This window comes from Phyllopteryx taeniolatus, chromosome 5 (genome assembly GCF_024500385.1).
Source record: "Phyllopteryx taeniolatus isolate TA_2022b chromosome 5, UOR_Ptae_1.2, whole genome shotgun sequence".
NCBI classification, from domain to species: domain Eukaryota; kingdom Metazoa; phylum Chordata; class Actinopteri; order Syngnathiformes; family Syngnathidae; genus Phyllopteryx; species Phyllopteryx taeniolatus.
In genome coordinates, this window is record NC_084506.1 from 15,782,185 (window position 1) to 15,796,288 (window position 14,104).

General features: G+C 40.8%; 1 protein-coding gene across 11 annotated transcripts in view; it reads left to right on the forward strand.

The window, feature by feature from the left end:
* Nucleotides 1-14,104, forward strand: part of shank3a (SH3 and multiple ankyrin repeat domains 3a) — a 247,951-nt gene that overhangs the window by 43,583 nt on the left and 190,264 nt on the right. For all 11 annotated transcript variants that reach the window (XR_009788489.1, XM_061773051.1, XM_061773052.1 and 8 more), the window contains exon 2: nucleotides 3,031-3,498. Coding sequence is in view for 10 of the 11 variants with exons in the window: in XM_061773051.1 (XP_061629035.1) it covers nucleotides 3,172-3,498 (327 nt within the window). In the remaining variant the exon portion in view is untranslated. The remainder of the gene's footprint in view (nucleotides 1-3,030; nucleotides 3,499-14,104) is intronic.

A 14,104-nucleotide genomic window follows, 5' to 3' on the forward strand; every position in this document is an offset into this window, starting at 1 on the left:
ATACATTTTTGTTGAAGGAAATTAAAAAAAAAAAAAAAAAACTTAAACCTTTTGAATCTGAGTGCAACCCCAAACACGTTTTTGTCATAGTCTTCAATTGAAGTAAGTACCTAAGTACCCTGGTGCCTGTTGTTTATAAACATTATGAAACAATTAAAAAGTTGATTTTCAATATATCTTTGTCTTGAAAGAATGTGATTTGAAAGTCAAACGGAAAAAGGACTTGTAAATGTGGCTGTTAAACATTGGATGACGGTAGATACTGGACTCCACTGTCAAATTCTTATACAGTAGCAATGCTTGTCCTCTGAAAAACTGGAGTGTATTTTGCTTTAATGTTTTGATGTTATGTGAAAAGGCGGCACGGTGAACGACTGGTTAGCACATCTGCCTCATAGTTCTGAGGACCGGGGTTCAAATCCCGGCCCCACTTGTGTGGAGTTAGCAAGTTCTCCCCGTGCCTGCGTGGGTTTTCTCCGGGTACTCCGGTTTCCTCCCACATCTCAAAAACATGCATGCTAGGTTAATTGAAGACTCTAACTTGCCCGTAGGCGTGAATGTGTGTGCGAATGATTGTTTGTTTATATGTGCACAACTTTGTAGCACAACTATGTAGCTTCCTGTCATTACGCGACCCTAGTGAGGAGAAGCGGCTCAGAAAATGGATGTATGGATGTTATGTGAAAATACATGGAAACCGTGATTGCAGCACTGGAAAGCCAATTTTCCGTTTTGTCAGCTACAACCTGTTAGTGGTGAACCTGAAGTGGTCAACTTCATAGTTGGAAACATACAATCAGAAGCTTTGTAGAACAACTATGTAGTTTCCTGTAAATACGCGACCCTAGTGAGGAGAAGCGGCTCAGAAAATGGATTGGTGGATGTATTTTAATTTCATAACTACTTCACAGGGTCAATTATGTTAATGATTGACATATTGCTTCCATCTTTTCTGTCCACTCATGTACTCTTATCTCCAACCACATTTTGCTGTGTGGGAGCAGTTGCATCATTCCGCTGATGACATGCTTGTTTAAAATTCCAACCAATCGGGGAACTTTCTTGTCCTGAGGCTGCAGGGTCAGTGTGAGCAGCAACAGTACCAGTGAATACTTTGGAGCACAGCACTGACTTAAGATCACACTTAATAATTCAGAAACCTGCCAGAAATGTTTTATGGCCCATTTACCTCTCATCAGAAGCTCACTTGTTCAAGTAGCGATGTTACGAGTAATAGTCAAAGCCTTAAAGTATTCATTTTACACAACGCAGAGTTCATGTCCTGATCCCTTCTTGTAAGTGTTCTCATTGGTGTCTTATTAATGAAGAGTTCACTCCAGGCTTCCAGGTCAGTTCAGTTTATTTCATGGGTTAGCATATCCCAAACCTTCCAAGTCTGGAAAGAAAAACCTGCTATCATTCACATATTCATTCCAATTTCTTTGGGGACTGCCATTAGGAAATTTTACATTCTTTAGCATGACGAACACAAGCTACCATTGTATTGAAAGCCCTTGCCATTGACTGCAACCAATCTGGGGTGTTCTCTGCCGTTTTTGCCCATCTTTCCCACAACACCAAACAGGATAAGTGGTAGATAAGAAGTATTTTTTGCAAAGTATAGTCTTGCTAACTTTGCAAAGTAATGGCAATTAGAAACACAAAGTCCTTGGCAGAGGTAGGAAGGACCGTCCATGACGAGGAAAAACCTCCCACAAGAATTTAACGTTTATGATCGTTTGCACCTTGTGTCAGTGTGTTTTAGCCAATAGATAAAGCCAAGCATGACGGTCACATCCTGCCCAGTATTGATCTGAACAAACACCGCTCCTCCCTCTTCTCCTTGCCCTTATATGCCATCACACTGTGGAGCAACGGTTCTGTTTAAAGCAGGGGAGGGAAACCTACGGCCTGTGGGCCATGTAGTGTACACTGGGAATTGCACCGTAACTCATGATATAGTTTATTGTTATAATATTATTGCAATATTTTTGTCAACAATACCGATAGTATCCCAATAAAGCGATACACCGCCATAATCGATATACAGTGGTGCCTTGACTTATGAATGATGCCTATCATGATCCGTTTGGACACCCCCCCCCTTTTGCATGCCACTGGTGTGCAGTCATGTGACTGCCTAGCTCTATTTGATTGGTCAAATGGAGTCAAACGTCACAAGTAGTTGCGTTGGACTGGTGAAACAGAGTCATGTGACAGCAACCAAGGCGAAAGTCTCTCTGTCAAACCAAAGCATATACTGTAGATCACACATGCAAGCAATAATAGATAATAAAATTAAAAGGAGTGAGTGGAATGTAGCTCAATATAACAGACATTTCATCTTGAAAGGCAATTTAAAATAAAATAAAATAGAGAACAACAGGCTGAATAGGTGTACGGGATGCTAGCGTAACACATTCAGCTAACGTTACATGACGCATAAACAACGAACTGAGAACGTGCCTGGTATGTTAACATATTAACAGTTATTCCGAATTCAGATAACTATAGCATAAAGAACATGATAAGTTTACCAAACCTTCAGTGTCACTCCAAATTATATATAATAATGTGTTAATAATTTCACATATGAGTCGCTCCGGAGTATAAGTCGCACCCCCGGCCAAACTATGAAAAAAACTGCGACTTATAGTCCGAAAAATACGGTAGTTAGTAAAGTACCGTTTTTTTTTCGTTTTTTTTTTTTTTTACAAAAATAAGTATGTTGCATTAAAACTAGTACAATTTATCTATAAAAAAGAAAGTAATTGTAACAGTGTAAATGTAACGCATGACTTATTAAACACCTCTGCTCATCATAATACACATTTGTTTGATTTCTACTACTATTACTACTATGGCGTTCAGAGGACTTCCTGACCAAAAACGCTCCCCCACCTCCCCCGATTGTAGAGATTTTATTTATTTATTTATTTTTTGCTCTCTGATTCCTTGTATGTGTTGATGTGGACTCCTCCTCAATGCTTGTCCACTTCTGATCCTTCTTTTTTTGTGTGTGTTCCCCAGGCGAAAGATGTATGCTGCAAGAGGTGTGTGCGTTCTGTGTGCGTGCCATCCACAAGGGTGCGTGTGTAACTGTGTGTGAATGTGCGAGAGAAACAGAAAGAGAGAGAGCGAGAGACATAGTCCAAGTCCCTAAGACGGAGCATGCCTCTGCGTCCGGCAGCCGGCAAACATGAGCCACCCAGCCCTCCACGGCAGGACCAGCAGCAGCAGCATCAGCATCAGTGCGCGCACACACACCCGCGCGCACACTCCTCTTTCGCACACAGCGCAAACGGCAGCCAGGGAGCCAGCACCGACAACGGCGGCAGCTCCCTGGAAGAGGACGTCGGCGGCAGTAACAGTAAGAGCGGCAGCGGCGTTCCCGTTCCCGTCTTGCTGGCGTTACCGCCCGGCGCCGCAGCACCCATGGAGGAGCCCACGGGCAACACGGTCGTGATCCGCATCGGAATCCCAGACCTGCAACAGACGGTAAGAGACAGACTGGCCTCTCCCCTCTCTCAGGCTACTTTTTAAAAAATGTTTTTTTTTTTTTTGTTTTTTTTGCTTCATTCATCCACTGGCGGTTTCTTACTTTCTCTACCTTCCTGGTTCATCACAATGTTCTCTGTTTCTCTTTCTCACCGGGTTTCGCCATCCTGCCGCCTTCCACAAACCCCGCTCATAAATCTAGCTGTTCATTAACTGGGCTTCAGCTGACTGACAATTGGCCACTTAACCCTTACGCATGCTTCATTTTCTATGCGCAGGTAGTGCAGTATCAATTTTACCAGGACCAAGATTATCCTCAGAATAATTGTCCAAATCAAATTATGAACTATAGATCTTTTCACAATGTATTAATAGCCTGTCTGACATTAAAACAGGATGCTTAATCCTTAATCAGTGTTTCAGGGAAAGCATCGCAGGTACTTGTTTTTGCAGGTGCGGATGTAACTCCTGTGTCAAGGCACCATCTGACCTCTGTATGACTTCTGTTCCTTACTGTATGTGTCGAAGGTCTGATCATTCTTATGCTGTTTTACTCTTTAGAGATTCCCCCTGTTCCCTTCAAATACCGACAGGAGCATATTTCTGCGGCAACCTGTGCAAATGTGGTGGCAGCATAGAAAGTTCTCAGGACTGTTTACAAACTCCCCCCATGACCACTGTCCCGCAAAAATTAACATACATGACTTGGACTACCGTTTCGAGATTCCCCCATGTCTCTTCAAAGACCAATACGTCCATGTTTCTGTGGGAATCTTTGCCAATATGGTGGAAACACAGACAGTTCTGGGACTGATTCAAACTCCGCCGTGAAAACCGTCTCCATTGCTCTCTGCACATTCACATGATTTGGATTCTTTGACTGTTTTGAGATTCCCTCATGACCCTTCAAAGACCAACAGGTGCTTTTTTTCTGGGTGACCTGTGTGAATGTGGTGGTAACACAGACAGCTCTCAGGACTGTTTCAAACTCCCCTACGGACACCATACCCACTGTGCCATAAAAGTACGCATTCACATGATTTGGAGTCTTTTACTGTTTTGAAATTCTCCCATGACCTTTCAAAGACTAATAGTAGGTCCATGTTTCTGCGGGAACATCGACAAATGTGGTGGAAACACAGGCAGTTCTCGGGACCATTCCGTGCTCCCTTTTGAACACGTTTACCACTGTCCCATTAAAGAGTAAACACAATTATGTCATGTAGTTTCACAGTTAGCGGCACGGTGGCCGACTGGTTAGAGCGTCAGCCTCACAGTTCTGAGGTGCGGGGTTCAATCCCCGTCCCCGCCTGTGTGGAGTTTGCATGTTCTCCCCGTGCCTGCGTGGGTTTTCTCCGGGCACTCCGGTTTCCTCCCACATCCCAAAAACATGCATTAATTGGAGACTCTAAATTGCCCGTAGGCATGACTGTGAGTGCGAATGGTTGTTTGTTTCGATGTGCCCTGCGATTGGCTGGCAACCAGTTCAGGGTGTACCCCGCCTCCTGCCCGATGACAGCTGGGATAGGCTCCAGCACGCCCACGACCCTAGTGAGGAGAAGCGGCTCAGAAAATGGATGGATGGATAGTTTCACAGTTTCAAAATATCCACAATTGCGACCATTACTTACCATTACACACAAACACGTGCGCGCGCACACACACAAACACACACGCACAAATTAAATTTGACCCGGGACAGCCTCTGTATATGCAAACTTTGTAGCACCTGTACAAAAGAATGACATTTTTAATGCTGGATGTACTTTGGGTCGCTTTTGGACAAGTCATCCAAGTTCAAGGTGAAACAATGACATTTAGGGTACTTTTAATTGCTGTTAAATGTCAAAAAGGGTCAAAATTGACCCGAAGTGTATGTAAGGGTGAAACTGAGAGCTAGAGGAAGCAAGGGCAGGGGGTGTGGTTACAGAGAAGAGACACAGCTATGAGAAGCGTTGTAAATCTTCAATTGAGGATGCGTAAAGGTGGATGTGTGTGTTTTTGACCCAACTGGCAAACTTTACATTCATAAAATAGTTCAGTCCATTAGCCGGTGGCATCTATTGCTGCTTTGGGATTCAGTAAATGCACGCACGATGCCTTTTCGTCTCAAAATGCACAGCCAAGCATATCATTTTCTAATGTAAAAGATGGAAGTCTCGCAGATCGTTGCTGTCTGTTTCCAATTTTGATAAAAACACAGCACTGATGACATTTTTTTACATGCCTTTAGGACCAGATATCAGTCACAGATGTGACTGTAGAGTGGTGCCTTCAGATAAAAAAAAAAAAAAAAAAAAATCAGCCCCCGATATCAGTTTCATCAACTGACATGAAATTTGCTGGACTATCATAACACGGTACACAAAAACGTCTCTCAGACCATGCTCGATATTGACCAACCAACCATTTTGGGCGAGTTCCAGGGATTATACTGTACATTGAGCAACTCCTACCAGGGAATTCGCCGAAATGTGGCCCAATCGAATATAGGGACACTTTATCGCCAAGCTTTTTGGTCTTCGCCATGAACTGTGGTCATCATTCTCAAGGATTCGCCATGAAAAAGCGGGTGCGAGGGCCCTATCCCTCACTGCTTGCTGCTTTATTTGATATTAAAATCATCATAATTCATTGTTCAACAGATAATATAGCCACCTAATTTGACCTGCATGTTTACCATTTGCACAAAACATGATGTTCATAATCCAATGTTGTTGGCAACAAACTCGAGATGACCGATTCTTGTCTTAAGACCGTTAACTTGGTGTCACACTTACAGTCAATATTTGCATGAAAGTCTCTCGTAAGCCATAAATACAAAACTAAACCTAACAACGAGAAGACTAATATTAAATTAATGGCGCCAAAGTAATATTCTTAATGGTTTGACCTGAGGACAAAAACACCGAATCAGAGAGTATTTCAGTGTTTGATAGGTTCCCAAAAATTCTTTGAATCGGCTAATCTCTGAATGCCGTAGTGCGAATATACAGGCATTCACTGTAAATATTCAAATGTAAAACACTTGTGGCCATAAATATAAAGCAATCAAATGAAAAACAGGAAGTACGGCGTGACCACGTATTCTTCCACCGCTGTGCAAACTACTTCCGTTTGTGGCCTGGTCAACGGACGACCAGCTTTATATGGAGGAGAACACTGAATGTCGTTGTGTTAAAATGTGCAAATTGTCATAAAGTAGACTCGTGTGGTATTCATTAGACAGTAACAATGTGGAGCCTTATTTAATTTTTCTAGCCGTTTGTCTTACTTTAATGTTAGGTCATCAAAGGGGTGTCGTTTAAAGTCACAGTGCACAATAAAAATGTTTTCACGCGACATAACATCAAACAGTCATTGCTCATAGAGTTCAATGTATGCATTTAGCCCAAGCACATACAGTAAACCCCCTGTGTGTCAGTCCTCACACACACAAGCGCAAACTTCTGGAGAAATACCTGGTGACATTTTCCTGTGTAACAACGCACACAAACGCGCACACACACTTTTTTATTCATTCTAATGGGCCCACGTCATCTGTCCGCGATTCACCTTCTCTCACATTTCCTCTGGAGGCCTTTATCCGCTGATGGTGGCGCAAAATGCAGATGGACCCTTTTTACAGGGCGTCACTGTGCTGCATGCACGCTTTGCTCTGCTGTCTGTTGTCCGGTGCGTTTGTTATTGTTGATTATCCATCCGTGGCAGGCGACTTGTGTGAAATTCAAGCTAAGGAAACGAAAGGAGCAGCAGTAGTAGTTGAAAAGAAAGCCGAGAATTCACCAAATGTGCTGCGGAGTCGCCGTCTGTGAACAAAAAACATTTTTTCTCTTGTCAAACGCGCACACACACACACACACACACACACACATACATACACTTGCACGAACGCACACACACACACACACACACACGTAGTACTGAGCAGCTTGGCTTCAAGATTTGGATCACTTTTTTCACCACCTAATGCAAAGTGATAGCATTTTATGTCAGTTCAAGATCTACTTATTAGCTGTGTACGCCTCCATTCACTGGATTGCTTCCTCCAGAGCATGCGCAAGATTAAATGCATGTTTTGGCAAAATACAAAATACACTCTGAACTGGTCGCCACCCAATCGCAGGGCACGTAGAAACAAACAACCATTGGCGCACACAATCACACCTAAGGGCAATTTAATTTAGAGTCTTCAATCAACCTACCTTGCATGTTTTTGGGATGTGGGAGGAAACCGGAGTGCCAGGAGAAAACCCACGCAGGCACGGGGAGAACATGCAAACTCCACACAGGCGGGGCCGGTATTTGAACCCCGGTCCTCAGAATTGTGAGGCGCATGTGCTAACCAGTCGTCCACCGTGCCGCCTGACAAAGGACTTAAAAAATAAAATTGTTTTTACAGATACGCATACCTGTTGAAAAACATATTCGTCAGTGGTAGTAAACGGTTGGATTCCAGCTGATAAATATAAACGTCCACAGCAGTAAATAAGTAAAGAGGAAACCTTCAATTATATAAATTCATGGTTTATTCCAATTTATTCCCATAAATCTCCGTTATTTCCCATGGAAAGTTTCCAACTTTGAAAATGTACGGTATTTTGCAACCTTTAGAAGTACATAAACAGAGAAATCCCCATTTTAGGTGTGCCTTTCAACACAAATAAAGTGAGCGGCAGATGACAGAAGCATAACCTGTCTTTTTCTTCAAGCAGTTAAAAGTGACTCTTGTACACCGAGCAGGAGATTACAGCTGAGAAGTCCTCCTGACTTACGTGTCTCCTGCTGTGTTTCAAGCACGGATCAGGATAAGCAACATGCGAGAACAACAGCAGGGACACTTTTGTCTTTTCGGCTGCAGAAAGAGGGAGGAAGGAAACCTCCTGCAGGGTTAAGCTTAAAGTCTAAAATGGCTTAATGCTTCCACTGGTTCTTCAGTGACCGCTCTATCACATTAAATGCTGGTTAAAGTATAGTATCAAAGCAGGACACACTTAACTCTGAAACATTCCTGTAGGACAGCACTCGCTCTTACTGTTCTCTGCACAGCCCGATAACTGCTACTGTCATCAAAGCCATTTTGAATACTAATGAAACATCAAGGGTCTCTCATTAATGTCCATTAATGGAGAGTTTACCCTCATTGGGTTGTGGTTCATGCTCTAATTCAAGTCAGATATAAGTAGAGGATACATAAATTAAAGACTTTTAAGATTCAGTTGTATGTTCACGTTACATAGACCCATTTTCTTTTCTCTCACATTTTTTGTTTTTCTCACAGTAAAGAGATCTGCGTTTGAATCTCCTTTTGAGCTTTTCTCCGGGTACTGCGGCTTCCCCCTAAAAAGTTGTCATCTTATGCGAATGGCAATAGTTCAGATTTTTGTAGACACGAAATAGGACACGGGGCCCTCAATTTATGAAGGCGGCGATGTAGCTAGTATTCGTACTTAAGTCAGAATATGCCGTAGTTTATCACTAGCGTACGCTAATGCATTAGTAAAGTCAGAAATACAGTAAATATTTGTATGAAAAGAACTGCCAGGCCATAAATATGAAATGGTCCAATAAAAAAAACACTAAGTCAGACTGCGACTCATTGACCCCTGCATCTTATCTTCATATATTTTCAAACCTGAACAGAAGCAGCTGTGTTTTGGGGTTTTGTTGCATTAGTAATTCAACATCATGTTCAATCAGACCGTCGGGACAGATTATTTGCAAAGGTTGTTGTTGTTGTTTTAATGGCAATATTTTGTCATTTATCATCTCCAACTCTACCAAAAACTCAATTTCTATGATTGGGCCAAAACGAGACAGCTTCCCAATTCTGCTAATGGCTGCTATTCATCGCTCAACAGAGGCAAGTGAGACACTGACATAAACAGTCTGCCCCAGTGCTCTCTAACTGCTTGCATCCGTATTCTCCATGTGCTCCTCGTTTTGCCTCTTTAGCAGGCCCTCTTTCATCATTCACCCACTTTGCGTGAGTGTGATGTTAGTCAGTTAAAATAAAACACGCCCTGTCTGTGCCCAGGTGAATTCCCCGCTCTTCTTCAATTGTTACAGCTTTAAAAATGAACCAAGCAGAGCCACATAAATGCCCTTTTTTTTTTTTTGAAACGCATGAAAGCAGGAACATTGAGATACTGATGATTTAATCGTTCTGGCGTAGTTGTAATATTATATTTAAGAATACTTCAAGAACTGTACTCCGTGGTCAACTGGCCGTCTCTTCGTGAATGCAGACAAATTCACTTGCCCCTGTTCATCTATAAAACATTCATTGGTAACGGTCTGCTCACCATCCACACCACCACCCGCACTGTCCGTTCCAGCCGTTTAATTAACCTATTTGTTACATTTTCGACCCCAAATAAATGGAACACTCTGCAACACATAATACAATTCAACTAATTCATCCCAATAGCATTGTTTAAAAAGTTAGTGAGAGATACGATACATAATAGCGGCACTTGTTTTTAGCCTGTTTTGAACTTTTTATTGTTTTTTTATGTACCTATATCACACTGTACAGTTTGTTGTCCATGTATTTGTATATATTTTGCTTCGTTTTACTCTGCTGTCTGGTGTCAGGTCGCCATTGCAAATGAGATTCTGTTCTCAATTGCCTAACATGGCTAAATAATGTTGAAATAAAGAAATTCAATGGATAAATAAATAAATAAAAAGAATGTGCAGCAAGAAAAAAAATAGAAGTAAACACACATTCTTACAAACCCCAATTCCAATGAAAGTGGGACGTTGTGTGAAACAAAAACAAAAAACAGAATACAATGATTGGACTTTTTAAGGGGCTTTGCACTTACAGTATAGTCTTGTATATCTTGTTAGGAGGTTCCAGTGATTGTACATGCGTCTTTCCATTTTTGGGACAGTGGGGATCGTCGCCGTGTGTTTCACATCTTTGGTTGCACTGCCATCAGATAGTAATTCTTGTGTGAATGCGTCACTGCACTACAACAGGCCTTAGACTATAGATTGTTCTGCTGGGATCCCAACATTCATGTTTTTTTATTCTTGGCAGTGTTGTGAGGTTTCGTGCTGCAGTGGACAAATCATCATCTTGCGTTGGTCTGATTGATTATGCAGTGGAAGCATCTAAGGCAGGGGTTTCAAACTCATTTTTGTCTCGGGCCGCATTGTAGTTATGATTTCCCTCAGAGGGCCGTTAGAACAGTAAAACCATATAAATGTTTAAGCACCAAATCATATAATTACCATTACACAACAAATTGAGGGATAACTAATTTTGAAATCAGAAGACAAGGATAATAGTTTGCTCAAGTATTGTTTTAGTAACTGTAGAACAGGGGTGTCAAACAAATTTTTGTCAAGGGCCACATTGTAGATAAGGTTTTCCTCAGAGGGCCATTATGATTGTAAAACCATATCAATGTTTAATCGCCTCATCATATTATTACACATAGACGACAAATTGATGGATAACTAGTTTTGGAATCAGAAGTCAAGGATAATGGTTTGTTCAACTATTGTTCGAGTAACTGTAAAAGGGGTTTGGAGGCAAAACATTTATGAAATATGAATATTATACAAAATTTTGGAACAGATTTTTGCAAGAATCATGGAAGTTGACACACATGATTTGCTTTCGCGGGCCACATAAAATGATGTGGCAGGCCGAATCTGGCCACCGGGGCTTGAGTTTGACACCTGTGCTGTAGAAGAAGGGTTTGGTAACAGAAAAATGCAATATCTCAACATTATTGTTTATTATTATGACAATTTGGAATTTGGGTACAGATTTTAGCAAAAATCACAGAAGTTGACGAATATGATTTGCTTTCGCGGGCCACATAAAATGATGTGGCGGGTCGCATCTGGCCCCCGAGCCTTGAGTTTGACACCTATGATCTAAGGTCTTTGAGTTCATAACTCAGCCAGATTTTTGGGGGAGTTGCAAAAAAACGTTCAGGATAAAAATCGAATTTGTTTTGCTTTTTTGGGGGGGTATCAATAGAAGTTTCAGTAAAGTCACTAAATATTGGCTAGACCTAGTAGTGTCGAAAATATTGGCTACACCTAGTAGTGTCGCAACGCCCTAGCACTACAACGGGTTTTCATCGTAACAAAAAACGTTCTCAGCATTTGCATGAGAAATAACTGCCACCCTCAAACTGAGTGATTTGAACCAGCGTGGCAAGTGGTTTTGAAGGATACCGTAAGTCTTTATTCTTTGTGTATTTTGACCGAAGAATATCAAAAACTTTTTAAATAGTGAACTAGCAAAATATGTTCCGTCTAAAACAAAATGCAGGCGATGCCTTCATTAGCATATAACATTTGTGTTCAAACAAATGTTTCTCACCATTGCAAAAAGCCAAGGGTAAAGTTTGAATTGTGTGTATTAAAAACACACCATAATGGTGTTTGGAATTACACTTATAAATATTTGTATTAAGCTCTGTCACTGTCTTATCACACACAAATCAATTCCTACACCAGACTCCTGGTTCGGGAGACCAAATTTTTCTTTGTCGATGGACAGATGGTTGAGTGTGTGGTGTGCTGTGTTGTCATATTGTTATCGTCACGTGAGGTCTCTCACATCACATTTAAGTCTTTTGTGTGTGTAGCTCTATTCTAGTCCCGGTTCAGACAGGCCATGGCAACTCTAGCCATCCTTTAAAAAAAGACTTTTGTGTTTTTGTGGTCCATTCTGTGTTTTTTTTAAGCATCATTCTCACTGTAAGAGCATTGCATGTTCCTCCCCTCTCAGGAAAGAGTTGACTGTAGCATAACATCCCTTTCCAAGTATCCTTATCTCACTTGTCCTGCATCCCTCCTCTCCCCGAGCATCTGTTCTCAGGCCCTCCCAAAGAGTGATGAAGCAGAAAGAGAAGAGTCACGTTTTTGAAATGAGATTCTTGCCTCAAGCCAAACTAAAAATGCTACACGCTTGATCCGGGCAAATCATTTGTGGATAATCATAGGTACACTGAATGTTATGTAGGGTACATACATAACGATAATCATGCCTAGTTTGAGCACTTTTCCTGCCTTCTGATCAAAGTCAGCAAAGACTCAATTATTGGATGTCGCAAAGATTATTTTAAGAGATTATCCTGTGGTATTAGGTGTGCTAAGAGTGATTTTTTTTCCTCCCCAATCTGATCACAAAACTGTCGGGGCCGACAATCATATATATTTTTTGATTTACACAAAAGATGTTTTCATATAATGAGAATTTTTTTATTTAAAGAAGTAAGATTTTTTGTTTTTTTATATAAAAAACAATCCAACCTACGTCTTCTCCCTGAGCATCTCTTCCCTGGGCCCCCCAAAGAGCTTCCTCCAAATTTATCAGAGCGAGCAATTTTGTTTCTATAATTCAGTTATATGTTTGTTTGCTTCTTCCACTAACACTTCCAATTCCATTACTTCAAACTTCATTTTGCTCTTGTGGGGCTATCCCAAATTTTCAAAGGTGAAAACCATCAGAGTTACCGCAAAACTCTTTTTTTTTTTTTTTTTTTTTTAAATACGGTGGTCTCCACCAATTTTTTACCTGTTGCCACCTGCGCGTATAATCGGTATGTGTCACCCCGCTTTAGCCACATACTTATGATTATTTTATTGATCCGCTGACCGACTGCTTTGCAAGCGTAACCATTTCATACTTTCTTCTCTGCTGCTTGTTTTCCTCCCTTTCCTGTTACATATTTATTCCTCAGGGAGGCTTTGGAGTTGATGGAAACGTTAATATTGGTCCAAACTCAGCAAGATTTTGTGCGTCTGGTAAAGATACAAATTGTGTATGCGTGTGGGGAGAGCATCATTTTCCGTGTAATATAATATCCACATCTACAAAAAGGAGAGGACACTAGTTGGTAATATATGATTGCCTTTTCCTGGATGATAGTGTAGTCTCCGCTGAGAGATGGAGTTATCTCATGAGAAGTATAAGATGAAATTGCATGTATGGTGCTTAGCTCTCTCCACAATCTTTATAGCCACTACTGTATTACACTCCTCTTTACCTTGCCACGAATGGCGACTCCCAATAAGCTGCAATACAATAGACAAGTGCTGTACTCGCCTAATTTTATATCTGTTTTGAGAAGATTGGCTTTTAGCACCAAGAGTATTTTATAAAGTGCCACTTTTTTTTCATTCTCGCATATGATTCCTCCTAAATGAAGTGGTTTACACTCCTCAATAGGGGAAAACATATGATGGAAGTGGTCATTTATGAGAATTTTTTTTTTTTTACTATTCCAAGAAAGTCATGTTTTGTTTTGTTTTTCCAAGAAAAAAAGTCATGATATTACAAGAATAGTCGAGTAGATGAATACATTGGTAATTTTTTAAAGAAACAGTCAGAATGTTACAAAAATAAAGTCGTACTTAAAAATGTTTTAATCTTACAGGAATAGATTTTTTTGGGGGGGGAAAAATTGTAATCTTAGTTCTTTTTATTGTGTCTTATTGAGAAAATATTGAATTTTCAAGTAAAAAAACAAAATAAAATATTACAACTTAGTTTTTGGGTTATTTTTTCAGACAAAGGTTTGAATTAAACAAAAACATATTAAAAAAAATAAACAAAATAAAGACAGAAAAC